This window comes from Myotis yumanensis, unplaced genomic scaffold, assembly GCF_028538775.1.
Source record: "Myotis yumanensis isolate MYYU_CA2020_CCGP unplaced genomic scaffold, mMyoYum1.0.hap1 SCAF_18, whole genome shotgun sequence".
NCBI classification, from domain to species: domain Eukaryota; kingdom Metazoa; phylum Chordata; class Mammalia; order Chiroptera; family Vespertilionidae; genus Myotis; species Myotis yumanensis.
The window spans coordinates 26418783-26445436 of record NW_027223769.1 but is presented as its reverse complement, the minus strand read 5'-3'; the positions used below and the strand labels follow the sequence as shown (position 1 = coordinate 26445436).

The following is a 26654-nucleotide window of genomic DNA, read 5'->3' as shown; positions in this document are numbered from 1 at the left end:
AGGGAAGATGACTTAGGACAATAATGGAGAGCAGGCTGGAGGACGACTGCCCACGTTGCACGAAGGGCTCCAGGAGAGATGTGGCTAAGAGTTAATGACCCCGAGAGGCCACCAGCCCTGTCAGAATCGGGGGGTGAATTAGTGATAGGTTCTTTTAAATCAGGCAGCATAAAACAAGGCAGTTCTTAATTCCAGAGGGAGAAAAAGTTGTATAAGTAAGGAAATATGTTTATAGTATTCTACAAAGTCATAGTACAAACTCTGAATATTGCTTTAGTGATTTTTCTGTTTGGGAGGATGATGCAAAAGAAGGCTTTGTGTGTATTGTGGGGGTGGTGGGTGGAATACAATACCTAAATCCTCAAATTTATAGTGGAAAGTCCGTAAGTAATGTCTAGATGGCAGAAGGCCAGAAATCATGGAATAAGCTCGTTGTTTGGAAGTGTGTATGTAAGCAGTAGAAGAAGCAGATGTAAGTAGTAGAAGGGGTAGTCAGGAGTTGAACGTAGTTGCTTTTGAGGAGCAGGAGTCAGCAATGGGGAGAGGTAGGACAGGAGACATGTGTTTTTTATGTGTCCCCTATAGTACTTTTTGTGTTTTTAAACCATATATATATGGTTTCTTTGATAAAAAATAAAATGAGCCTGGCCAGTGTGGCTCAGCGGTTGAGCATCAACCCATGAACCAGGAGGTCACAGTTTGATTCCTGGTCAGGGCACATGCCTGGGTTGTGTGCTCGATCCCCAGTAGGGGGCGTGCAGGAGCCGATCAGTGACTGTCATCATGGATCTTTCTTTCTCTCCCTCTCCCTTCCTCTCTCTGAAATCAATAAAAAAAATATTTTTTAAAAATAAAATGAAAATCACTAGTTGAAAGGATTTATGATAAAGGAGGGCAGTGGGGAGTCAGCTGAAGTTTTGAGCAGGAGCATGACATACGAGGTCAGTCTGGTATGGTTATCTGGATGGCAGTTTATAGGCTGGGTTGGAGTGGGGAGATCAGTTCAGGGATGGTTGGATACAGAAATGCAAGTCAAGGGTAGAGAGACAACCAAATAAAAAGCTCTGGGGCTGAGTGCTTTATTGACAGTCAGCAGTGAAGGAAGAGTCAGGGAAGATGGTGTGGTTTTACTCTGGGAGGACTGACCTGAAGAAGACAGGGAAAGACCTGGTTTCACCAAGTTCCTTTCTCTCAGGTCTCGGGAGAGAGCCTTGGTGTTTAGTTGAATCCAAAGTGACATCAGGTGGTGAAGGCAGGACAGTATAGTGCAGTGGTTCTCAACCTTCCTAATGCCTCGACCCTTTAATACAGTTCCTCATGTTGTGGTGACCCCCAACCATAAAATTATTTTCGTTGCTACTTCATAACTGTAATTTTGCTACTGTAAACAATATGTAATTATATATGTGTTTTCCAATGGTCTCGCGACCCACAGGTTGAGAACCGCTGGTATAGTAGGTGCAAGCTAGACAGAATCTGGGAACTAGCCATGAGGCTGGGAGCTGCTTGGGGGGTAGCCATATCTAGGGAGGATTTGAGCTTAAAACAATCATTGAAGAGATTGCACCAAAAGTCATCTCAGTGTAGCCCTGAATGTTGGGAAGATACCAACCTGAAGCATGATAGTCGTTTGAGTAAGATAAGAATTCAGAGAGGATGAAATGTGAAGGTAATCAGGGAACAAAGTCCAACAGTTTAGAATCATGCAACACAATCTATATTGGGTTCTCTTTGCAGTGGACAAGTCCTATTTTCTTCAGTGATGTCTCTTAGCTTTTTTTTTTTTTTTTAATATATTTTATTGATCTTAGAGAGGAAGGGAGAGGGAGAGATAGAAACATCAATGATGAGAGAGAATCATTGATCGGCTGCCTCCTGCATGCCCCCCACCAGGGACCGAGCCCGCAGCCCAGGCATGTGCCCTTGGCCGGAATCGAACCTGGGACCCTTCAGTCCGCAGGCCAACGCTCTACCCATTGAGCCAAACCAGCTAGGGCATGTCTCTTAGCTTTTAATTTTTTTTTAATATTTCTTATCTTTAACCACTTTCCTTTCCACCCCTCCTTCATACTTAGAATGGAAAATTTCAAGCATACATCAAATTTGAGAGAATAATACAGTGAGTCTCTTGTAACCCTCACCTGGTTCTGACAATTAATAACATTTTATTTCATCTGACCTCTTAGGAGAGGGGCCAATGAATTTTAAAGCAAATCCCAGACATCATATCTTGTGATCCATGAACATATCACATATGTCTCCAACAGATGGGGTGTTTTCTAAAATAACCAAAATACCATTATCCCACCCAACAAAATTAACACTATTTCCTTCTTTCATGTCATACCCAGTTTGCATGTCATTTTTCCTAGTTGTCTTGAAAGTGTTTTTATACTTGATTTGTTTGAATCAGATCCAGATTTAAGATCAAACCATTGCTTTGGGCTGTTAGGTCTCATAAGTCTCTTTTAACCTATAAGTTCTCCTACCCCCCGTTTTTTCCCCAGACCATTTATTTGTTGAAGATCATGGGCATTTGTCTTGTATAGTTTCTCATATTCTGGATGTGGCTAATTGTGACCTTCTGGTGTTGTGTAACCTGCTTCTGTGTCCCTTATCTTTCCTGTAAACTGGTAGTTAGATATGGAGGCTTGATTAGGTTCAAATTCACCTTTAAAACCGAAGTGTAATTTACATACAATAAGATATACAGATCTCAGATGTGCTGTTTGCAGAGTTTTGACAAATGCATGCACTTGTATAGCCCACACCCCACCAAAATATAAAACGTTTCCATCACCCCATACAGATATGTCTCCCTCTTACTTTCTTTTGCTCACCTTGCCCTTGTGTACGTGGAAATGCAATGGAACCTGTCAAGAATGGCTGAGGTTTTTACCATCTAGTCTAGCTCTGCCTTGTCCATGGGAGTTTTAGGACCAACTTTGGAAAGGTTGTTTACTCACCAAAGATAATGTGGAGAGTCTTGCTACCATTTGCACCAACCTTCCCATGACCATGCAACATGTTTTCACTGGCACCTTATATCAGGGTAATTTCAGAAGCCAATAAAAAAAAAAATGTGGGATCCAAACAGGCTTCAATAATGAAGAGAGTTTATTGGCTCATATAACAGAAGTCTAGATGTAGGTCCTGGTTTCAAGGGAAGCCTGAACTAGTAGCTCAACAATATCACCAAAGAGCTGGATTTCCCCCCACTTTTCTGCTCTGCCATCCACTGGGTCACCTTCACATTGTTTGGGTTCAAGATGGCAGCCAATAGCTCCCAGACTACATGCTTTCTCCGTCATATCCTGCAAGGAAGAGAGACTGCTTTTTCCAGAATTCGTAGCAAAACTATCAAGATTCACTTTTGGTTTAGTCAATGGTTCAACTCCGGGGTTGGGAGTAGAGTCATCGTCCCTGTAAATGGGAATCAGGAGCTAGTGGTAAGGAGGGATTGGTTGCTAAGGATGCAACCACAAATTTTCTCTATAATCATCTAAGCCTCAGAAGCTCTGTGATTGGGGCCTGCCTGGCGGTGCTTCCCCGCAAGCAGCCAAGCTCCTGTGCCAGACACCACCCTTCACCCTCCCTTGGTCCTTTCTTGCCAACCATCTGAGATTTTGCTAGGATTTGAAGGCAGGGGTGGGGTGGGCACTATATTCATGCTGAGCTTCTTGTTTCCAGCTGGGAGAAACGCACAGACCCCCGAGGCAGATTTTACTATGTGGATCACAACACTCGGACCACCACCTGGCAGCGCCCCACGGCCGAGTATGTGCGCAACTATGAGCAGTGGCAGTCACAGCGGAATCAGCTCCAGGGCGCCATGCAGCACTTCAGCCAAAGATTCCTCTACCAGGTGAGAGGGCGGAAATTGCAGCTTCGCCTAGTCTCCACTGACCTGTTGGGTGAGCAGGGAAAATGTCAGTGCCCCGACCCTGGGATTTTACTCATCACAGTGAAATTCCTCAAACTCCAGTGTTTCTAACTTAATAACTCAATGCTCAGCCTCTGTGTCTAAGGCAGCAGTTCGCAACCTGTGGGTCGCGGCCCCTGAAAATACATCCTGCATATCAGATATTTACATTAAGAATCATAACAGTAGCAAAATTACAGTTATGAAGTAGCAACGAAAATAATTTTATGGTTGGGGGTCACCACAACATGAGGAACTGTATTAAAGGGTCGCGGCATTAGGAAGGTTGAGAACCACTGGACTCAATGTGTCTGAAACTAAATTCACCATTTCTTTCAACATTGGATTTTTCTTCTGGCCCTCCCATCCAAGTCCATTTACCCGGACTTAGAGCCTGGTCAGCGGTGACTTCTCCTATATCTCACCCTTTCAAATCAAAGCAACCACCCAGATCCTTCTCTTCCCATTGCTACTGTGTTTCTTTTGATCTTTATTATCAGACAGATACTAAAGGATGGAAGGGCCTTTAAAGTTCATCTAGATCAGGGGTTGGCAAGCTATGGCCTGTGGGCCAGACTGGCTCTCACCTGATTTTGTAAATAAAGTTTTATTGACACATAAGCACACCCTGTACTTGGGGTATTGATTGTGGCAGCTTTTAAGCTGTAATAGCAGAGTTAAGTAGTCACAACAGGGAGTATGTAGCCCATACAGCCTAAGATATTTACTGTCTGACCCTTTACAGAGAAAGTTTATTGACCCCCTAGTCTAGATCAACCTCCTGCTATCTAATTCCGGATTTTCCTCTGCCTCTTCCAACTGAATGGTTAGGGCAGCTTTTGAATTGTTCTCTCTGCTGCCATTCTCTCTCCTTTAATTCATACTGCCTGTTCCCACCAGAGTATCACTGTCATTTCATCACTGTTAAAAAAAAATCACTGTGGAGGGTTTAAGGAAGGGGGGAGAGTGTTGCTCTACATTTATTATTATCATTTTTTATCACTGGCTCAAAAAATTTTGTGGTCATTACCTACAGAATAGCATTTAAATGTTCTACTCCAGAATTCAGAGTGGTCCCAAATGAACTGTCTATGGTTTCCCGTACTGTGAACCCTCTTAGCCCCACCTTCCTGAGTCTCCACTCCATCAGAGCTTCCACCAGTAACATGGTGGCTGGAGGGAGCCCAGACACACGGCCTTTTGGGGAGGAAGGGGTAGGATTCCCAAGTTGGAACTCTGCATTTTCTCAGAGCACCTTGAACATGGAGCTTGGGATCTGTGTAGAACCCTCATAGGACATGGTGGATTGGAGGTTGGAAACTTTGTGAGCTGGTCCACAACATTTAATCCCTGTCATAAGAAAGAGCAGCTGAAATGCCCTGGTGGTCTACCAGGTGCAGCACTGCCTGAGTCCTTATGCCAGGCCTCCCACTCTATAACCCCTTTCAATCATGCCTGGCATCCACTTCTGGCATGTTTCAAAATGGGATGGGATCTGGTCATCCTCTGCGTTTCAGAAATTGTTCTTCATGAGCTGGGCCCCACAGACCTTACCTGCCATTTGCTTGGGTGGTCATTTGACTTCACGACAAGGACACATTTTAGGAGGCTCACATGATTCTGTCTTCCTGCTTACCCAACTTCTCAAGTTAAAAAAGAATCCATTAAAGGAATCTTTTTTCTTCTCTAACAAGTACCAAGTAGGTCCTGTAGGTTGACCAAGATGCTTGGTATGTGAAAGGAAAGATCCTGGAGTTCACGTCTGCTTGGTCTTTTGTTCCCCTTACCTGCCTCTCATCTTAGCAGCATCATTCTGGGCCTTCAGAGGAAGAACTTTGACTTGGAGGGTCTCCTAGAAGTAAAAATTAAGCACTAATTTTTTTTTTCCTTCTTTTTAAGTACTCTAATACAGTTTTCTCAGCTTGGTTGGGGATTTAGGAGGGCTCTGGATGGCGGCGATGGTTCCCTTTTCTCCCTGAAACAAGACCCATATTTTTTTGGTCAGCTTTCAATGTCTCTCTGTTGAATTCCCTCCCCCTTGGGTTCGGTTTGCCCCTCTTGTTTGCTGTGGTGCCATGTCCTGGTTACAAGTAAGAAGAGTCGCTTTCATGGAGTTATTTTGGGGTTTGGCCTTGGCCCAGGATTTGACGTGGTAGACTTAAGAGCTGATACTATACCAGCGGCCTCCCCTCCTCCTCTTTCTCCTGCGGGGCTGAAAGTGAGACCTGTTCTTTGCTGCCCTGCAGAGCACAAAATACAGTTCAAGATGGAAATCAAGGGAACCCCAGATTGCAGACTCCCGCAGTTCCTTCCTGTCATTTGCCTCAACACACATCTTTTTCGGTCTCTGTTGTTCCCTTATTTCTGACATGTTTTCCTGTCCTAACGGCCTGGTGCCTTTGTTGCTCATGATCATCATGCACATACTTGTGTTCGATGTGCACTTTCACTTTGCCCTCCGTTTTGGGTTCCCACTGCAGTCCACTGAGGATGCCCGGCCCGATCGTGCGCATTGTGTATTGTGACAGGACCCGTCTCACATCTACTACTGTTTCTGCGACACCTCTTCCTTTGCTCCCCTTTTGGTCCTCTCCTAATAATCTAGTGTCGGCAGGACAGAAGCAAATCATTCCGTGGCTCCTAATATGAGGATGCCAAACTGCATTATCCAGAAACAGACAACCTGGTTCGTACTGTGCAGAGGGCCCTGTGGCTTGGGTTCTCAGGCACCTGGGTTTTGTTCAGCACCCACTGGGTGTAACCTTTACAAAAAAAGGAGCCTGCCTCCCACACTGTAACCTTTATGCCCTTCCCAGAGCCTTTCTTGCCCTTGGTTTTATTTGCTAGACATTCTTTATTTCTGAGTTTGTATCTTAAAATATTACCGGAACTTGGTGCTTATTCCCCGAGAGACTTGAACTCACATGAGCTGTCTGGCTCATGGCCTGTACCTCGGATCTCCCAACCAACGGACGCTTCCCAGGAAAATTGTTCAACAGCGTTCCTTTCTGTTCCTAGTGATAAAGGAAACTGTCTTGTCTCTTCGAGTCCTAGGATCTCTCTTCTGGCTATAACCCCTCCCGGCCCCTTTCTCTGTGCTTGTCTGCTGTGAGCCACCCACCTGCAATCGTGCGTTCTGGGAAGTGTGGTGGAAGAGAAGGGCAGGTGGTCGGCTCCCAGTGCCTCCATTTCACGTGTTCCTGTTTATCAGTTTCTGGTCTCTGTCTCCCTCCCTCCTGCTTCCTCTTCTCTCTTCTGACAGGCGTTGGAGGTGAGAGTAGGAGGATGCTGAAGACATTTTTAAAAAACCACTTTAAAAGAGAGCCACCATTGTATGAAGTTTGTGACATTAAAAAGTCAAGGATTAAGAAAAGGGCTGATAATTTCTTTTTATTCTCCTCCCTGTGTTTTGTATGCTAGTCAGTGTTCATTTCGATGAATAATAGAAACCTGCTTGGTTAAGCTTAAGCAAAAAAAAAATTTATCAAGTGGGAATTAACAGAACGATGAAGAACCAAACTCTGGCAGAAAACCAGGGGTAGGCAGGGCAAAGGGATGATTTGCCTAGGACATCGCTCATCTGTCTGCGGTCAAACACTCGATGCTTCAATGGGCTGTGGTCTCTACTGAAGCAGTGAGGCATCTCCAACAGCCCCCATGCTTTCTTTCCGGTCCCTGCAAATTTGGTTGGGAGCACCTGATTGGCTGTTCTTAAGTCATGTGCCTACACTCTAGATGCTGTGTTATTTGCTAGCTGATAAATATTTTATATATTTTTTTAATTGATTTTTTTATGAGAGGACGGGAGAGAGATAGAGAGAAACATAGATGAGAGAGACATCGGTCAACCGCCTCCTGCATGCCCCCTACTGGAGATGTGCCTGCAACCAAGGTACATGCCCTTGACCGGAATCGAATCTGGGACCCTTCAGTCCGCAGGCCGACGCTCTATCCACTGAGCCAAACCGGTTAGGGCGATGATAAATATTTTTTGTTTGTAGTTCAATGCAGGTCACAGAGACCATCAGTAAAGACATTTGGTCTGTGGATTTATACAGTTAAGCAAAAGATGCCTGTAAGTCCACTGAAACCCACTTGGTACCCATCGGAGCCCCTCATTGCTTGTGGATGGTCCACCCATTCCAAGAAAAGACCTGAAGCAGCAAATATTTTGCACCAAATGCTTCTTTTACATTCTTAAAATGACCTTTGCTGTAGTCCTTTCCTTCTTCAAGGTCGTTGCCGCAGCTCAGTACTTACCCCACGACATTGTATTTGGCTTCATTATCTGAAATGCATGGGCGTTTCAAACAAACATGGAGGAACTTGAGATGCTGCACCCTACCCCCAGCAAAACGACCGCTGTGCATTTGGGAGATCTTTTCCAGTGACCATCAGACCAACCTGCATTGTGGTGGAGATACTGCGCACGTCCTCCACGGCACACGGATGGTAACGTGCCCTCCAGGGAGGACAGCGCGCCTCCCACACCTTGGTGCAGTTTCATTCTGCTGGGTTGGAGGCCCGCTGCTGAAAGGGGGCTCTGTCCCATCAAGGAACCTATGGTTTCCAGACTTAAACGTCTTTGTTGGAACTCACTTTGGAAGAGTTGCTTGTGCTGCCACCTTGGAAAGAAAGTTTCTCTGTCCTTTCGGCTGGGGGTGGAGGGTGGCCGTGAAAGGGGGTTCGTTGGCAGTTGAGCTCCACCAATGTTTTCTCAAGCCGAGACTGAGCTCCATTCATCCTCATGCCTGTGTGTGGCTCCGGAGGGGCCCGCCAGGCAGCTCCCAGTCTGCACTGAGAACTTGATCCCCTAATGTGATGATTAAATTTTAGTAAGTGAAATAAAAATGTTTCAGAAAAAAAGAGAGAGAGAGGGAGGAAGAAAGAAAGCGCAGAACAATACTTGTTTTATTTAACTATGAAGAGTTTCTGACAGCACCCCCTTCCCCGCAGGATATGAGAACTCTTGGTCCACGGCAGCCCCGCCCCAGGGACCTTGCAGCAGAATTTGGCTGGGGGTGGGGGGGCTCTAATGTAAACAGCGACCCTGAAGTCCTGGAGTCAGCTCCCCCTTCTTTCTCCTGTCTCCCCTTCTCTCTTGCCACCTCGCCCCCAGCCCCACCTCCCCAGACAGGCACACACAGAACACTGTGCAACTTCAGGTTCAGGCCGGAGGAGAATAAAGGTGCTTTGTGAAGGGAAGCAAAACATTCCTGGGGGAGGTGAGGGGCCTGGGGCATGAATGTGCCCTCAGTCTGGGCCGATGCTGCACACCCTGCTCCCTCTTCCAGCGCACCCAGGAGGGAGGTGCAGGGAGGAGGGCCCAGCCCCCAGCCAGGAAGCTCTGGGCGTGGGCAGGGCTTGTGGGAATGATTTCATTGGAAAGGCCTGCGATATTTTTTCCCCTCCCGTGTGTGGTTCTTGGAGAAAGTTGGAGGTGGTGGTGATTTCAGTTGCCTTGGCCGCGGAGAGCAGGAGCTGAGCAGAGGCACTGGGCCGGCTGAGCTCGCCAGCAGCCCGGCTCTGGGCCCTTCGGCCATGCCTGGGGCCAGCCCGCTGCCTCCGGGGCCCTGGCCCGCCTTCATCTGCGCACCTCTTCCTCCCCCTCACTCCACCCTCGCCAAAACCTGTCTGGGTCCTCAGTGTGCAGGGTTCTTTTTCAGTTTTTCTTTTCTGAAAAAGACTTTTGAGGGGAGCGGATGTCACCTAAAGCCCCACGATCTCCTCCACAAAGAGCCCAAATGTGGAAACGAGTTGTTGGCGGTTTTAGGTTTATCTATCAATTTATTTTTAACCAGCGGCGTTTTTTTAACCTCTGTGTTCTGCTGTGTTTCTTGTGTTTAGTCTTCGAGTGGTTCAACTGACCATGACCCACTGGGCCCCCTCCCTCCCGGCTGGGGTAAGTACCGAGTCCCATGTCTGTCCCTCAGCCTCCCTTAGCGGGCGCTGCTCCGTGCTCTGTGCTCTCCCTGCGAGTCCTCCTCTCTCCCCTCCCTCGGTTTCCCAGTTCACTTCTTTCCAGCACGCTCTGTGGGGATGCCCAGCCAGAGAAATTGCAGGCCATGGAGCGAGAAGGCTGGGAAAGTAATGGAGTCCCCCTGCCCGTAGCATTCCCCCGCCATAGCGGAAGGATGGGGGCGCTACGAAAGAAGTCCCCCGAGAGGCTGTGGTACTGTTGGGTTTCGGTTCCTGACTTTTAAGGTGTCGACCCAACAACCCATCCTGTCACTAAGACATTTTGACGTGGCTGATTCCCAGATGCGTTTATTTCAGTCCTGTGGCCATGTGATTGAAAGGAGCTACCTTACCAAACCTTTCTTTGCAGCTGAGATGTTGGAGGACTAAGAGCTTCTAGCTCATCCTCATTTAGGGAGAAATGGGACTCGGGAACATTCGGGGCATGTGCCCAGGCTCAGGGCAGCTGAAGAGATGTGGACCTAACGCTGAGATGCTCCAACCCCTGAGCTAATGGAAGCCACCTTTTTGGGGGAACACAGCTGTGAAAGGGGCCGCAGGGAAGCCAGCTGAGCACTGGGCAGCGACTCTATTGAAGTGCACTATTGCTAGTTAACGGCATCAGGCTGGCTTCTCCTTGTCACTGACAGCTGCCTCTTACCTAAGTCTTTGGTGTGATTTGCAGTAACGAGTTAGATGGACATCTATGACTTGAGAGAAATTACAGATGTCATGGCTTTTCTGGGATGGAGTGGTCATGCAAAGAGGTCATCAGAGACGGCGAGACTGGGTGCTTTCCGTCGCCCTCTGAGCTGGGTCAGGATTTTTTTCAGCAGGCAAGAGTTCCTGGGAGCTAAAGAGGACCGTGTAGCAGGAATTGGCCTGTGCTGGGTTTAATTGATTGGTTAGGCCGGCAGAAGACAGTAAATGCGGGTTTGGTGGTGTTCACAGATGGTATTAAGTTGGGCAGGGGCATGCTCCCCAGCGAAGATGGAGAGGCTGACAATGACAGGATGCGCATCTGAGCCTCTTGGTGCAGACACAGCTACTCCCTGGTAGTAATTTACGAGGTTGCATCAACCCCGTGGGACCTGCAGGCTATCATCAGCCCCTTCAGGGTGTTACCACAGCATTCCAGAGCACTGGAGGGACCTCCTCATCCTCCTAGTGGGATATGTCAGTGAGGGAGGCCTCCACACAGTTGATTTTCTGCTAGAGAATCCACCTTGCTCCCTGAGCGATGAAAGGTCATTGCCGTCTCAGAGGCTGGCAGCAAGTCAAGGTGAGGGAGTCCCGCACGGGCCCCCCGTCTAGGTAGGGGAAAACGCAACAGATTAAACAAGAATCTGTAATGCTGTTTGGCAGCCAGTGGACACTGTGACCTGGAGCTGGGGACTCCTTTCTCCATAGAGTCAAGTAATTTATTTCTGTACCAGTTTTGCTAAATGATGGTCACCAAGTAAGGGTGGCTGTAAGGACTTGTAAACAGTTCCCAGAAGCCACGTGTGACATATTTGAGATGGGACTCGGAGCCACGCTTGGAGTCGGTGCTGTTTACAAATGATGAGGAAAACACGACAAAACTAAAGGGTATGTGACTGAGAAAAAAGAACATCTGGCCGAGGGCCAGGGGCCTTCCTGATCAAATCCTTCGGGCTTTGTGTTGGCTTCTCCAGGGCTGGTGCAGGCATCCCCCCAGGGAGAGCGGAGATTGAACAGAAAGAGCAGCAAAACTAAACGAGAATTGCCTTTAGCACGAGCCTGCTGCCAGGTCTGCTGTGTCCTCCTGCTCTCAGTCCTGCGTCCCTTCCTGCTCCTCCATGACAGACCCCGTGGTCCTTCCTGAGCGTCGGCTCAGGGGTCGGGGCATCTCAGCGTTAGGTCCACCTCTCCTCAGCTGCCCTGATCCCTGGGCACGTGCCCGAATGTTCCCGAGTCCATTTCTCCCTAAATGAGGCTGAGCTAGATGCTCTTGGGACTCTCCCAGCCCCAAAGTATGAAATTGTATGCAGCAAAGCAGTTCCGAGGCACCACACGAGGCCCCCCATGCAGGGAGCAGTGCCAGAAGCGAGGGCACAGGCCTCAGACCTACTGGGCAGATCCCGCAGCCTGGCGGTGAGCGCTGACTGAGGCCCCGGCAGAGCAGATGTGGAGGGTCCAGTTGAGAGCAGAAGCCTCTGGCTGGGAGCCCTTCCCTCTGCAGGTCCCTCTCGGGAAGCCTGTGATCAGTGGGACAGTCCCACAGCGCTTCTGAGGTGGGGGTAGCTCTGTAGCAATTCTGGGCACCTTCTCTTGACTCTTTGTGTGTGTGTGTGTGTGTGTTTTTTTTATCGATGAATGGATACCAGGTAAGATAGACAGAGACCAAAATGTTGGGTTGGTAATGGGAATGTTGCAGCCTGACACATGAGGGGAGGGGATGGGGCCCCCCCAGTTCTGCTTCTTTTCAATTTTAGTTTCCCTGTTAGGTTCTGGAACTGATTGTGTTTATTTTTTAAATTTTTCCCTGTCATCATAAGTGAGAGAGGGCCATTAGCATCATTTGTTCTCAAGATAGAAACAGATTTGAAGCCTCAGAAACTTCCTGGGGAAGGTGACCCGTCTTGGGTTCAGAGCCTTGCCCTGAGTTTTGCCTTCCATCCACTCAGAGCTGATAGGGTGTCCCTTTTAACCTTTTCCAGGGCCCGGAATCCCCACTAGAATCAGGTCTGCTCCTGAAGCCCAGATTCCCTCCCTAGAGGACCCCAGAGCCATCCTCCGGGCACAGGCAAAGAGCAAGAGAGTAAGGATTGTCCAGAGGAGAGAGAAAGAGTGTCTGAGCTCTCCCAAATGCTGGACGCACGCCCGTAGGTGTGAGCGCCACATGGGCGTTGTAAGTGCTGCAGCCCCTGCATTTATTTGCACATATGCAACATAGAGGTTTTGCTGGGACGTGAGAGTTTTAGAACAAAACTTTGCCTCTGAGGAGAAAAAAGACCAAGGGAGGGTAGGTGGAGTGCTGATCAGAGAGGTGTGAGGGAAATGCAACCCCCACAGGCGCCTGGGTCCCTGCATCTGGTGGGCAGAGCGGTTGCAGGACCAGAGACCAGCTGTCAGGGACTTGGGGGGGGGGGGGCATCGGTGAGGGCCTCCACTTTGCACACAGCTGGATGCAATTAGGCCTCTGGTTTCAGCTGGGCTGCTCCCCCTCCGTGTTGCCACACTGCACCCCGCCCTCCAACCAACCAACCAACCAACCGAAGACAGTGCTTGATCCTGAGCTGGAAATGTGACTGTCCCTCCACCACTCCCCACTAGGGAAAGATTCTCTTTGTCCTTTTTGCCAGTGACAGATGTGTGTGAGCTGGGCTTTTATTGGTTAAACTTCTCTAACAGGGTGGGAACAGCGGCGGCAAGTCAGACCCCAGCACCTGGAAAGGGGCGCCCAGAGGGGGAGAGAACAGGGCTCAAGATGTCCCGATCTGACTGCCCTCCTTTCTTTCTTCTCCCTGGCAGAGAAGAGACAGGACAACGGACGGGTGTATTACGTGAACCATAACACTCGCACCACCCAGTGGGAGGACCCTCGGACCCAGGGGTAAGGGCCCGGGCTGGGAGGGGGCCCCGTGCAGCTCCAGCACTGGCCGAAGGCCTTGGACTGCATTTGTCCTCTGTGGCCAGTGTTCTGGGACCTTCAGCCACACACAAGTGCTGGAGACCCTCGTGATACAGTGTCAGCCGAATGAGAGCCTAAAGGGGCTCCTTAAATGGACTTTCCTGGTAGCTGTGTTGACTGTGCAGGCTGCTGATAACATGATTTCACCCTGTGCTCCCCCCACCCAAGCTGGTCTGGGACTGGGGCAGTTGGTGCCTCAGGATTGCTGGTGGCCATTCAGGCTATGGCCATGGCCATGGCCACTGAGGGCTGGTTCTTGGGCCTTGGGACAGTAAACGACCTCTCTGTTCTGCACAGCTGTCCTCATGACTTGGGTGGTACCAGGTACAGTTCCTCAAGGAAAAGCTTTGCAGAACCTGGGTGAAAGCAGAGAGAAAGGGGTACTTTGGGGACCCCAGCCTCCTAAGCATTGAGGCCCAGAAGGTGAGGCCAGCCCTAACCCCCCTCTTCCTCTTCTCGTGTTGGCAGGATGATCCAGGAGCCAGCTCTGCCCCCAGGGTGGGAGATGAAGTACACCAACGAGGGGGTGCGCTACTTCGTGGACCACAATACCCGTACCACCACCTTTAAGGATCCTCGCCCAGGGTTCGAGTCAGGGTAAGGACTTGCCACAGGCGACAGCAGTATCCATGTTCAGCTGCTCTTACTGCCCTCTAGTGACCAATCTCCATGTCACATCAGCAGGGCTAGGGAAGGAGGGGGCCACCTCAGTTATTCAGAGTAACACCAGTGGTTTCCTCTCTCTCTCAAAGCAAAAATCTGTCGTTATTTCTAGGTTTTTTGTTTGTTTTACTTCTCAAATCTGCCAAAGATTTTAAAGGCAGTCACTTCCTCTCTTTTATGCCTTAACTTACTCGTCTTTAAAATAGCACCAGCTGTCCTTAGGGCTAACAGATACATTGCTAATTTTTGAGAAATCACAGATTCCAGAACTTCTTTGCTCTTCCCAGGGCGAAGCAAGGTTCCCCTGGTGCCTATGACCGAAGTTTCCGGTGGAAATATCACCAGTTCCGTTTCCTCTGCCATGTGAGTTCTGGTGCTGGGCCGTCCCCTGCAGGATGGGGTGGTGGACTTGTTTCAGCTCGATTTCCCAGCCCGGCAGCAGTCTGGTCAGCTGGGGGCAGGCCACTGATCTGACCCCGAGCCGTGGTTTGACATTGTCTCCAGGAAGCCAGCTGCCATTTCTAGGGACCAGGCTCTCCTCTCCCGGCCCAGGGAGACAGGGAAACCTCCTCATACAGACAGGAGGCCAGACTGAATAATTACCTCCTGAGGCCTGATTCAAGGTTTGTCTTTTCTCCTTTCAGTCAAATGCCCTCCCCAGCCACGTGAAGATCAGCGTTTCCAGGCAGACACTTTTTGAGGATTCTTTCCAACAGGTTAGAAAATAATTACGGTATCTATCTAAGTCCAGAGGCAGGTGAAAGGCCCCCTCCCAGCACCCCGTCTTCTATCACGTGGCCTATTAAACCCACACAGTAGAGTTTCCAAGGCCTGGGCCTCGGTGAGTGGTGTCTGTCCCCTGCCCATTGCCCCCAGTTGCCTTGAAGGGAGAGTGGCAGGGTGGCCATGATGCTCTGTCTCCCCAGATCATGAACATGAAACCCTACGACCTGCGCCGCCGGCTCTACATCATCATGCGTGGCGAGGAGGGCCTGGACTACGGGGGCATTGCCAGGTGAGCTCGGTGCCCCGGGAAGGCTGCGCTGCACCCCACTTCCCCAGGGTACTGGGCTTGTGGCCTGAAAGCTGCCTCCTCCTTGCTCAGATTGGTGGCCAGTGCCCTTACACTTCTTCAGGAGTGGGCACGGGTATGGCCAGTTCGAATGCTGGAACTGGGTCCCAGGGTTCCCTGCTGGGCTGGGCACTAACCTTTAGTTACTGGGTCATGGGGGCCCCAGAGGGAGGGCTCAGGGCAATGGCTCCTTTACCACCCAATCTGTCACTATTGCTGTACTTGAACACCATCTGCTGCACCGGTGGGCAGCAGCTAAATATCGCTGCCATGTGGTCGTCCATTAAAATCACCCCTGGACTTCTCCTACTTTTAAGGCCGCCGGGGCAGGTTAAGTGGGGCATCTTGGTACATACCCGGCATGGATAAGCTGTGTCACAATCCAAAGGGCCTTGACCAGCATTCAGCTGCATGTCACCCACACAGGGTCAGTACAGTTCAAACGGCCGACACAACCCCCCAAAGAGCCCAAAGCATTGTTTCGCCCTCACCATAGCCCACCTACAAAAGTCAGCAGACTCTCTAGCAAAACGTTGCCTTGGACGATGGGGCTGAAGGGCCCGGCAGAGAGAAGGAGTATCTTAGCCTGTGGTGACTGCTCGGCTCCCTCACCTATCTCGGAGTGGGGACATCTCGCTTGGTGGTGGGTTAACTTGCTGCTGGTCCTCTGTTCGTTGGTGGCTTTGCCCTCTGTGTTGGCCCCCGTGGATCGATGGCTGTCTTTCCCATGGTGACCGTGGTGACCTCCTCTCCAGGCTCTGCTTGGTGGGCTTCTGGTGTGGCTCCCGCCCTGTGTGTGTCCGTCTCTCTGTGTCCTGCCAGTGGTTTTACCCTATGGTAGGTTACGTCATGCTGTTCTACCACAGGGTAGAACCACGGACAGGATACCGGGGCACCCTCTGCATCGAAGGACTCCTCGTCTGCCTGGCCACAAACAGCCCAGCAGCCAGGGACTGGCCTCGTTGGGTTGTCCCCCTGTGGGTTTAGCTGAAGCCCAAAAGGACTCTGAATTCTGGTTTGAGGCTTGTACCTAGAGTGCAAAGAGATGCTAAGGCATGGGTGTTGGTTCAGATGGACGTGTAGAAGGACAAGCAAGGTCTGGTAATGGGGCCTCAGGGAGGAGCGGGTGAAGTGCAAGGAAAGCAAGAGACCTGCAGTGGGAGTGAGGTTTATAATCTGCAGGCAGCATGGATCACAGTTCATGCATCAGGAGGTGGGAATGCATTAGCACGTGTTCATGTTACGCCGCCTGCTCAGGTTGGGTGGAAGCGGGGTGGCTGCTATTCATACAGCATCACTGCAAGATTTAGAAAAAGATGCCTTTTTTCAAGACACTTCCATGTTGGAAAATGGTGGCGATATTCTGGCTTTAACAGAAAGAAACAGCTTGGCTGCAGGAAAGTTGTTGCAATAAATGTGCAAGTCTATGATATTTTGCCATAGTACTCTTGTGTAGTGCACAGCCTACACAGCTGTGCATGGTGGCCCCGGGGTGCCAGGGGCCCATTGCCATTAAGATGTAAAGTCCTGGATGCCCACCCAGAGCCGACACACTCATGTTTTCCTGAGCATCACCCTCAAGCGTGGCCGTCGTCCTCGCTCGCCCTGGGTCTGACCCCACCCTGTCCACTGACCTGCCGTTACTTCAGGTTAGCCAGCTGCTGGCTCGCCTGCCCAGGACCCGTGTCTCCAGAGCAGCCGAGAAGGACGGCAGAGGAGCGGTGCGCCTCCAGCCCGCGTGCAGGGGAGGATCCGCTAGTCCTGTTTCTCTCTCTCTCTCTCACAGAGAGTGGTTTTTCCTCCTGTCCCATGAGGTGCTCAACCCCATGTATTGCTTATTCGAATATGCCGGGAAGAACAATTACTGCCTGCAGATCAACCCCGCCTCCTCCATCAACCCCGACCACCTCACCTACTTCCGCTTCATCGGCAGGTTCATTGCCATGGTAAGCTTCATTGCCACGGTAAGGTTCATTGCCACGAGACTCCCAGGGAGGGGGGCAGCCGAGGAGCCAGACCCTACACACCACTAGCAGCCCCACTGTCATCCTCACAGAACTAACTAAACATGCAAAAAGCCAGAGAGAGTTCGGGACCAGTTTGGACTTCTCTCAGTGCCCACCCAGGGGCATCGAGAGGGTTTCTCCATGGTGACCTGTGGAGGACTTGTCGAGCGAAAGCCAGGGCCCTGGGTCGTCACGGGCTTCACAAGTGCTCTTCTGAGGGTGTTGGGATGACGGGCTGAGCACACCATAACTGCCCACCTGCCGCCCACCTCTGAGGGTGCCAGCACCGGCCACAAGCCCAGGGTGGGAGCATTTGGGACTGTCCTGCTGTGTGACACTGGCCTGTGTCAGGGGATATGGAATCTGCACTGGCTTAGAACAGACCCTAGTAGACTGGGTGGTGCCCGATGGAGGAGGCATCTGTCAGGAGCTGGCAGGGCAGGGAAGGGGGTGGCATGCATTATCTGTACTTACCTAGAAATAGGAACATAGCGGGAACAGGGAAGGGGGTCATGTCACGTGCATCCGGTTGAATGTCTCCTGAGGGTGGAGAAGCAGGACTGAGGAGGGGAACCCATGGGAGCCCCACTGCCATATTTGGTAGTTGCTGTTTCACTGCTAACTTTCCTTTACTTCGCCCTGTTCCCCTCTTGGGAGGGCCCAAGAGCCGGTGACTAAATATGTCCCTTCCTCTGGTCTGGAAGTTTTTGGCCAAGGTGTTGGGCTCAGGAAGTGGGCACATTTTTCCCAGGTCCAGAGATCTGCTTGGCCCAGCAGCCGCCAGGCCAGTAAAACCCTAGACTATTACTCACCACTGGCCCGCCAGCTCTCGCCGTCAGTGGCGTCTGCATTATTTTTGGCTGCTGGTGCTGCCCAGCTCTGAGCGTCAGCGAGTCAGGGCTGCCACTGGGAGCTGTGCTGAGCGAGTCTTCTCTGTGAGTGTGGGCGCATCTTTGCTAGAGCCGGGAGCCGGCAGGCAGGTGTGCCGGGCAGGCAGCGGGCCCGAGGTGGGTTCCTGAGCAGGCGGCTCTGCTCCGTCCCTGTGGTCTGCAGGTTAGAGAAGAGTCTGTCCCAGGTCCCCATAAGGACAAAAGACAGAGTGCTGCCTATTTCCCAGACCCTCCCTTGGGGCCTGGGGTAGCTGGATGCGTGGTGCTTTCCGGGCAGAGGGCAGCGGATGGTGCCCGGGCTCTGATACAGAGCACCCTGGAGCCTGCCTGCAGGAACGCCAACCTCCGCTGTGCGTCCTCCCTCCCCAGGCTCTGTACCATGGAAAGTTCATTGACACGGGATTCACCCTCCCTTTCTACAAGCGGATGCTCAACAAGAGACCGACCCTGAAGGACCTGGAGTCCATCGACCCCGAATTCTACAACTCCATCATCTGGATCAAGTGAGCCCCTCGGTCGCCTCGTGTTGTGGGGAGAGGGATCTCTGGCTGGGAGTAGGTACCCACGGCCTTTATTTTCTCTGCCATAGTGGCCTCTGGGCCTCACCCAGGCTGTCTGGGTGTTGGTGGAGATGCTCAGCTTCTAGGTGCCCATGAGGCAGCTCCGGAATTCTCTCCTTGCACCAGGCAGAGGCCCGTGCTGCTGTCCCGTGGCCCAGGGGCACTAAAGTGAGTGGTAGAGCGGGATTGAGGGAAGACCCTTCTGAGAGAGATGTCTTCCCTCTTGTGCTCTCGTGCCCCCAGAGAGAACAACCTAGAGGAGTGTGGCCTCGAGCTGTACTTCATCCAGGACATGGAGATTTTGGGCAAGGTGACGACCCACGAGCTGAAGGAAGGTGGCGAGAGCATCCGAGTGACGGAGGAGAACAAGGAGGAGTACATCATGTGAGTCTCAAGTGCTGGGAGACGGAGTGGGGGTTCGGGAGCAGAGACACAGCGGCCCAAGCATGGCCCATAGGTCTCCAGGGGTCACAGAAACTCCCATTTTGCATGGCCTTCAGATGGCGGCCCGTGGATGGTCACATGCTGACCAGAGCTGGGGGAGCCGGAGCCCAGTGCCCTGTGGCAGCTCCTTCTTGCTCTCTGGTTTCCCACATGGTGGACTTAGGGCTGCAGGGCTGACTTTCTTCGACGAGTCCTGAAATGCAGACACCTTTCTCTTCTTTCTCCCAACTGAAAGGACTTCTGGTCCTGTGTGCTCAAACCCACCATCTCACATGCGTGTGTTCTTCAGGTCTCAGTCTAGTCTGTTAACATCCATACGTCTGAGGCTCAGGCGGCAACAGGAGGAGGAGGTGCTGGTGGTGATTTCAAAGACTCACGTATCTCCAGGCTGCTGTGAGGGTTAAGAGGTTCTGCTCTGGGGCGGTGGCAGCCGGGGCAAGCAGCGCCAGAAGTAGGAAGTTGTTTCTCAGCAGATTCCTCTCGGGCTCCACCGACAGGCTGTCTTTGTTTCAGGCTGCTGACCGACTGGCGCTTCACCCGGGGCGTGGAGGAGCAGACCAAAGCCTTCCTAGACGGCTTCAACGAGGTGGCCCCCTTGGAGTGGCTGCGCTACTTTGATGAGAAAGAGCTGGAGGTGAGAACTACAGTTGTTGGGACCCTGAGCCCCTGCCTCTGGGGCGATCCTGCCCTTGGATAGCCTCACTGTGTACCCACAGAAACGCCCCGTAGAACCCATACTGCCCAGGACTGTAGCAGTAAGCAAATAACTTTGATTTGGGTCCTCACACCCACCCTTCCCTGGGCCCTGGTGTGAGGGGGTCCATGTGCACGATTTGTGCTGTCCATATGATTAAAACTGCCAGCAGAAGTAGTCGGCAGTGCCTGGGGTGGTTCCACCTGCTGGCGGGAGGGCCGGCGCGGCTGACGCCCTTTCCCTCGCAGCTGATGCTGTGCGGCATGCAGGAGATAGACATGAACGACTGGCAGAAGAACACCATCTACCGGCACTACACCAAGAACAGCAAGCAGATCCAGTGGTTCTGGCAGGTGGGTCCTGCCTGGTCATCGCAGCCCCCAAGGGACACGAGACCCGACTAGACCTCAAGCCCAAGGACTCTGCTGTGTTATCACCTCCCCGACCTTTGGCACTCTCCTCATCTCCCCCAGCAACTTGCAAAAGGAGATGAGAAACCCAATCTCAGGACAGATGGAGCTGTTGCAGCTGGGTGGTGGCCAGGGCATTGGACAGGAGTGTCGGTGGTCAGCTGGGGTAGCTCTAAACGCCAGTGTGTGGTAGGGGAGCCCGCAGGCAGGGGAACGCTCCCGTAGGTCACGTGGTTTCCTTCCAGCCACGTGGGACGGGAAAGCATTCAGAGAAACTCCTGTATGTAAGGAGCTGTGTGTGGGTGGTGGTGTCACTCTGAAGTATAGCAAATACACAGAAAGAGAATAACTATATAGAAATGTTTGGGTTGAGGTGAAATTCGACATACCATAAAACTTACCATGTTAAGCATTTTAAAGTGTATAGTGCAGTGGCTTTTGTGCAACCATCATGATTAGCTAATTCCAGAACAGTTGATCCTCCTTCCCCCACCCCTACATACCCCCAAAACACCAACCTGTACCCATTTTTAAGCAGTCACTCCCATTTTTTATATATCTTAAAAAGTAGAACTTGGAGAAGAGAATACCTGGCCCAAGGTGTTCTGAGACAGCCATGCCCTGTGGACTGACGGGGATGTTCTATAAAGACAGCCTCTTAGCGGGAGCAGCTTAGGGGTTTCCCAGGTGGGTGGCTGTCACCCCTGGCCATCCGGGCTTTGTATGCTCGGCCTTAAAGAGGAGAGTTACGGAGTCGGGTGAGAAGCTGGGCCACGGGAGTCACCTGACTGCTTCGACTTTCGGAGTTGCAGGTGGTGAAGGAGATGGACAACGAGAAGAGTATCCGGCTGCTGCAGTTTGTTACAGGGACCTGCCGCCTGCCTGTCGGGGGATTTGCCGAACTCATTGGTGCGTCTCCCCTTGCCCTGCTGGCACCCCTGGGTGGGGGTGAGGATGGCTCAGGGAGGGTGGGACCTAGTGACTTCCTGGAAGCAAGTCCATGGGAGGGGCAAGAGCTGTGGCCTCCGCCTCCCGGGCTGAGGTATCTGTGGGCGGAGCCAGAGGGTCCTGTCTTAGGAAGGGACAGCCCTGTTATAGAAGATGTGTTTCTTTGGATAACAGGTAGCAACGGACCACAGAAGTTTTGCATCGACAAGGTTGGCAAGGAAACCTGGCTGCCCCGAAGCCACACCTGGTGAGCCTGTTGGTTCTACTGGGATGTGGCTGGAACCTCACAGACCCGATGCGCCCCTGAGGGCAGCCAAGTAGACAGGGCAACTTTGGGGCCTTGAGTCCAGCAACTTTTGCATGTCTGTGGCTGTCGGGTTGGAGGGAGGGGCTGTGATATGCCAGCCGCCTTTGTCTGGGCCTCTGACGTTTCAGCAGTTGTGGCAGCAGACATACCCCCTGGCAGTCATATTGGGTATTAGATATTGAAGCACTTGTATTCCCGCAGGCAAAGAGCTGCTGCCCCAACTGCCCTCTTGCCTACTCCCCATTTCCCCAGCTGCCTGGTCTCTCTCCTAACCCCTCTGTGGTCCAAGAACCTGAAGCATTAAGGCCCCAAGAGCAGGGTCCTTGACATCCCTGTTTCCGCATCTTGCCAGCTGGTGGGGGTGGTGGTCGAGCCACAGTCGCCTCAACGCTCTTGACCCTCCTCGGCCAGCAGCCCTGAGCTTCCCGTGCTGACCGTCTCCACCCCTCTCTCAACAGTTTCAACCGCCTGGATCTCCCACCATACAAGAGCTATGAACAACTGAAGGAGAAGCTGCTGTACGCCATTGAGGAGACGGAGGGCTTTGGACAGGAGTAACTGAGGCTGCCCCCTCCCCTGCGCCCTGCACACATGTAGTCACGAGTCCTCCCTGCCTGAGAGGCTGCCGGCCGCAGCCCCGGGAGGCCCCGCAGATGGTGGCCCTGCTCGGGACCACACTGTCATCGGGCCGGTGGCAGCAGAGCCTGACCTCAAGAGGCCCTGCCCACCCCTCCCTCCTTCCCGCTGGTGGCAGTCTGGAATAAAGCCCCTTAGTCACCTTAGCCCAACACCTGTTGCAGCCTGGAGGGCTGACCCTCTGCGAAGCTCACTGAGCCTCCTTCTCCCCTACGGCCAGCTCTAGGTGTGCGTGAGTGTGCAAGCGGGGGTGCCCGTGCCGAAGGGCTGCAGCACAAGCTGAGGGCCTCACGGGCTAGTTAGGCGAGAAGGAGACTGGCCCCTCGGGGTCACTGTCAGGGTCTTTGCCAGTAAAAGGGGTTCTGTTTGAAATAGAACTTTTCTAATGGTGTGTATAAAACGAAGGTCTGCGAGTGAGGAGCTCTTCCCACAATTCCCCAGAGCTCTGGATGGAGGCTGCCTTGCTTCCTTCCCCGCAGGCTTAGCCGTGGAGGCCGAGCAGCAAGGCAGGCCCGTCTCCACTCAGGGCTGGCCAGTTCCCTCCTCCCAGCCAGCTGAGGCTTGTGCCAGCTGCGTGGATGTCACTGGGGTGGAAACAGCAAACTCGGACTTTCTTTCCCTTTCCCTGAACTTGAAGCATTTTGTGTGTAGGGTTGCTTCGTGTTTGTTGCTGGTGTGCTGCTGTCACTCTCTGCCAAGGAGCTGGTGCACCAAGTGTTGCTGGGACCTTGAGGGACCCAGCACCGTGGGTCCAAGGATTTCCCAGACAGCTGCTCCTCTTAGGAACCAGCTTAGCAGTTCTGCGAGCTCAGGCAGCTCGACCTCACAGCGGCCTCTCCCCGAGCCTTGACAGAGAGGGAAGGGGTGGTGCCCCGAGTGCCACCAACCTCGCCGCCTTTGATAGAGAAAAACGCCCTTTGCCAGATGTAGTCCCCCAGGCTGAGGGCCTCCAGGTGGGTCGCTTCGTCCCCTGTTGAGAATGAAGGGCATCCCCGCCAGCCAAGAGCCTCGAAGTGAGGCTTTGTCTGCACACAGGAGACGATGCTCTTGGAAGCGGCTGAAGGGCCTGAGCTGCTGCACACGTCTGACTTGATTTCTGGAGCCCTGCTGGGCTCCGTCCTGGGCATTCTGGGTATTGATACCTTCAAGGACACGCTCCTCCGGGATGCTGGAGCCGTGATGGTCATGAATTTCCCGATCCAGCCCCTGGGTTCTAGCGCCGAGCACCAGCTGCAGACTAGCTCTGGCTTCCTGGGACCCCAGGCAGGCCCCCAGACCTGTCAGGGCCTTCAGAGGATAGTTTCGTCTCCCCAGATCTGTGTCCCTTCCCCTGGCCCTGCAGGGACAGCCGTGTCTGCTGTGCTGGCTGCACTGGTCTGAATGGCTCCTGGAGTCACTTGCTGTGCTTCCCGCAGCGACTCGCCACGTCAGGGCGGGATGCGAGCTGCCGTGCGGAGTTTGGAAGCCTCAGGCTCCCATGTATTCAGAGTGTGTTCATGTGCATGTGTGTGTACATACGTGTGTGTACATATAACATGTGTCTACAGAATATCGTGTGGTAGCTCTGGGTTAGCCATCTGATTGTTTTGTAATGCCCAGCGCCTTGCCTCGGAATTGCCAGTTTCTTGTGCAATAAACAGTCAGCAGCTGTGGGTGATGTTGGCGTGTTGTCTCCAAAATCACGGTCTCAGATGAGAGGCCTCTGGGCCCCACAGACCCTCCAGGTCCGGACGGGCAGCAGTTCCATGACCTAGCTGGTTTTGAGAAACGTGTGTCATTAACCAAGACAGCCACACTCCTGGTGGATGGCCGAGTCCTGGCCCAGGGGTCACTGGCTTCAGCCCTTGGTCAGTTGCTTCACTGCACCCTTTCAGCGTCCTCGGCCTCCCCCTGACAGGCCTGGGTTTCTCTGAGCAGTTGTGGTGGGGCCAGCACACCCACCAGGTGAGGCTGCAGGTTGGACAGGCTTTGGAAACCTGGGGATAGCGTTCTGGGCAGTTACTTATTCCAGAAACATTTCTTGGTGTTTCTTCAGTTTCACGATGATAGCGGGAGTCCCTGATCTTCACTTCCTGGTCATACAAAGGCTTGCCACCTACTTTTTTGGGTACTTAAGAGTTCAGATGGGACCGATTCCAGGCTGATGGGTCTCTGCATTCAACACAGAGATGACTGTCATGGGTGGAGCCTGGCCCTGATGGTGCTGCTCCTCAGAGATGGTCGGACGGGCTCCTTCCTGGAGTCATCAGCTGAATTCACTGCCCTCCCGCCCATCTCCGACAGGGCAGTACTAGACTTAGAGAAAAATATTGACAAAAGACCACATGTTATACAGAAGAAATTGTTCTCCTCACTCTTATCCCCAGAGGTAACTGCTGTTCTGTTTGCTGTGGTCCTTCCAGACTATTTTATGTGCATATGCAAATCATAGATATATATATCGTTGTCAAATAGACTAAAATTGAGCTCTTATATGTTGAACAACTCGCTCGCCTCATGCAATGAGCTGTCAGGGACACCTTTTCACGCCCGTCCACGTATCTCTAAGTGATTCTTCGCTGCGTGATATTCCGCATTACTGTGTTTCTGTAAAACCCCATCTGTCCCAACAGGCATTGCGGTTGTGCCTAAGCTTCTGTGAGTGCCCTTGGGCAGGTCTAGTGCACTGAGGCTGCTCTTCCTGGAGGGGGCAGTGGTCCTGGAAGTTGGACTATTCATGATATGCCTTCATTTTTACTTAAAAACTTATTAAAGTTTTAAAATGTAAAGATAGGAAAGGTCTACGGTGAAAGAAAGCCTATCTCCCCCGTCCCGTCCCCCCCCCCCCCCCCCCCACTTTTATTCTGTTGTTCCTCAGCCACTCAGATCACCTTCTAGAGCAGGGGTCCTCAAACTTTTTAAACAGGGGGCCAGTTCACTGTCCCTCAGACCGTTGGAGGGCCGGACTATAGTTTAAAAAAAAAAACTATGAACAAATTCCTATACACACTGCACATATCTTATTGTGAAGTAAAAAAACAAAACGGGAACAAATACAATATTTGTATTTGCATGTGGCCCGCGGGCCGTAGTTTGAGGACCCCTGTTCTAGAGGCAACCATTGCTGCTGGTTTCTTCTGGGCCCTTCCAGACATACTTGTAAAATCCCAGCAGATTCTACCCAGTTGTCCTTCAAAAAGGTCGTGTTTTGCCCTAGCCGGTTTGGCTCAGTGGATGGAGCGTCGGCCTGCGGACTGAAAGGTCCCAGGTTTGATTCCCGTCAAGGGCATGTACCTTGGTTGCGGGCACATCCCCAGTGGGGGGTGTGCAGGAAGCAGCTGATCAATTTTCTCTCATCGATGTTTCTAACTCTCTATTCCTCTCCCTTCCTCTCTGTAAAAAATCAATAATAAAAAAAAAAAGGTCGTGTCTTACCAGCCTCAGCAATGGCCGGACCCCTGTCACCCCACTCGGTGAACGGAATCCCCATCTGTCCTCCCAGTTCTCCGCTCCCTTTTCCATCTTCTAACTCTGGGCATCTGTCCTTTCACACGATCAGTGTTTTGGTTCTTTGTTTGTTTGTTTGTTTTTAACATTTACTGTGGAACCATAATGAAATCTGCATTTTTTTGAAGGCTTATTGGAAAAGCAACAAGAACATTTATAATACTGTGATCATATAAACACTGTCTACTCCAGAATTGATTAGTATCAAGTCGGACAACTATTTCTTTCTCATAAGCTTTCAACCCAGAGGTTCGAATGACCTTTTGCTTTTATTATGTCCTCAATTTTTTTCTGACTCTGAAGTATCTCAAGCGAAACTAGTTGGCAGGGACTTCCCCTACCCCTATACACTAGAGTAAGTTCCTGATATAATCAGCCAAAATGAAGAGCAGTTATGTCTCCCTTTGCCACCCAAGGTCCCTAATGGGTCTCCCAGGTGCAAGTGAAACTACATAAGTTGGGGTCTCCCTGAGTCTGGAAAGCTCAGTTCTAGCTTCCCCACTGCCCTTCAATATTAGGGCCCTTCACTCTTCTAGAAAAACTCACCCCATTGCTCTGTGTGCTTCCATTTCGCAGTGGTTCTCAACCTTCTGGCCCTTTAAATACAGTTCCTCATGTTGTGACCCAACCATAATATTATTTTCGTTGCTACTTCATAACTGTAATGTTGCTACTGTTATGAATCGTAATGTAAATATCTGATGTGCAAGATGGTCTTAGGCGACCCCTGTGAAAGGGTCGTTCGACCGCCAAAGGGGTCACGACCCACAGGTTGAGAACCGCTGATTTAGAGGAATGCTTACAAATAAGCTCTCCTGGTTCCTGAGCCAAACTCAGCATCAACAAGGCCCCAACCTCATCTCGGGGAAGAAAATGGAGCCAGCGCCCAAAGTTATTTCCTTAGCTCATTTCCCTACGGTCTACTTCTTTTTGTTTCAATTATTCTTTTTTCAGTCTACCTCTTGAATCCCATTTCCCCCGGCCGAGCTCACTTTCCTGTAGT

The 26654-nt window shown here is 51.6% G+C and overlaps 1 protein-coding gene across 2 annotated transcripts in view; it reads left to right on the top strand.

Moving 5' to 3' along the window:
- WWP2 (WW domain containing E3 ubiquitin protein ligase 2) overlaps nucleotides 1–23815 on the top strand; it is a 116569-nt gene extending 92754 nt beyond the window's left edge. For both annotated transcript variants that reach the window (XM_070398925.1, XM_070398926.1), the window contains 15 exons: nucleotides 3691–3865; nucleotides 9770–9824; nucleotides 13376–13457; nucleotides 14004–14132; nucleotides 14486–14561; nucleotides 14843–14914; nucleotides 15125–15213; nucleotides 17057–17216; nucleotides 18536–18669; nucleotides 18970–19110; nucleotides 19684–19804; nucleotides 20113–20217; nucleotides 21087–21183; nucleotides 21397–21469; nucleotides 21988–23815. In XM_070398925.1, coding sequence (XP_070255026.1) covers nucleotides 3691–3865; nucleotides 9770–9824; nucleotides 13376–13457; nucleotides 14004–14132; nucleotides 14486–14561; nucleotides 14843–14914; nucleotides 15125–15213; nucleotides 17057–17216; nucleotides 18536–18669; nucleotides 18970–19110; nucleotides 19684–19804; nucleotides 20113–20217; nucleotides 21087–21183; nucleotides 21397–21469; nucleotides 21988–22087 — 1609 coding nt within the window. In that variant the 3' untranslated portion in view covers nucleotides 22088–23815. The remainder of the gene's footprint in view (nucleotides 1–3690; nucleotides 3866–9769; nucleotides 9825–13375; nucleotides 13458–14003; nucleotides 14133–14485; nucleotides 14562–14842; nucleotides 14915–15124; nucleotides 15214–17056; nucleotides 17217–18535; nucleotides 18670–18969; nucleotides 19111–19683; nucleotides 19805–20112; nucleotides 20218–21086; nucleotides 21184–21396; nucleotides 21470–21987) is intronic.
- Nucleotides 23816–26654: the final 2839 nt, after the last annotated feature.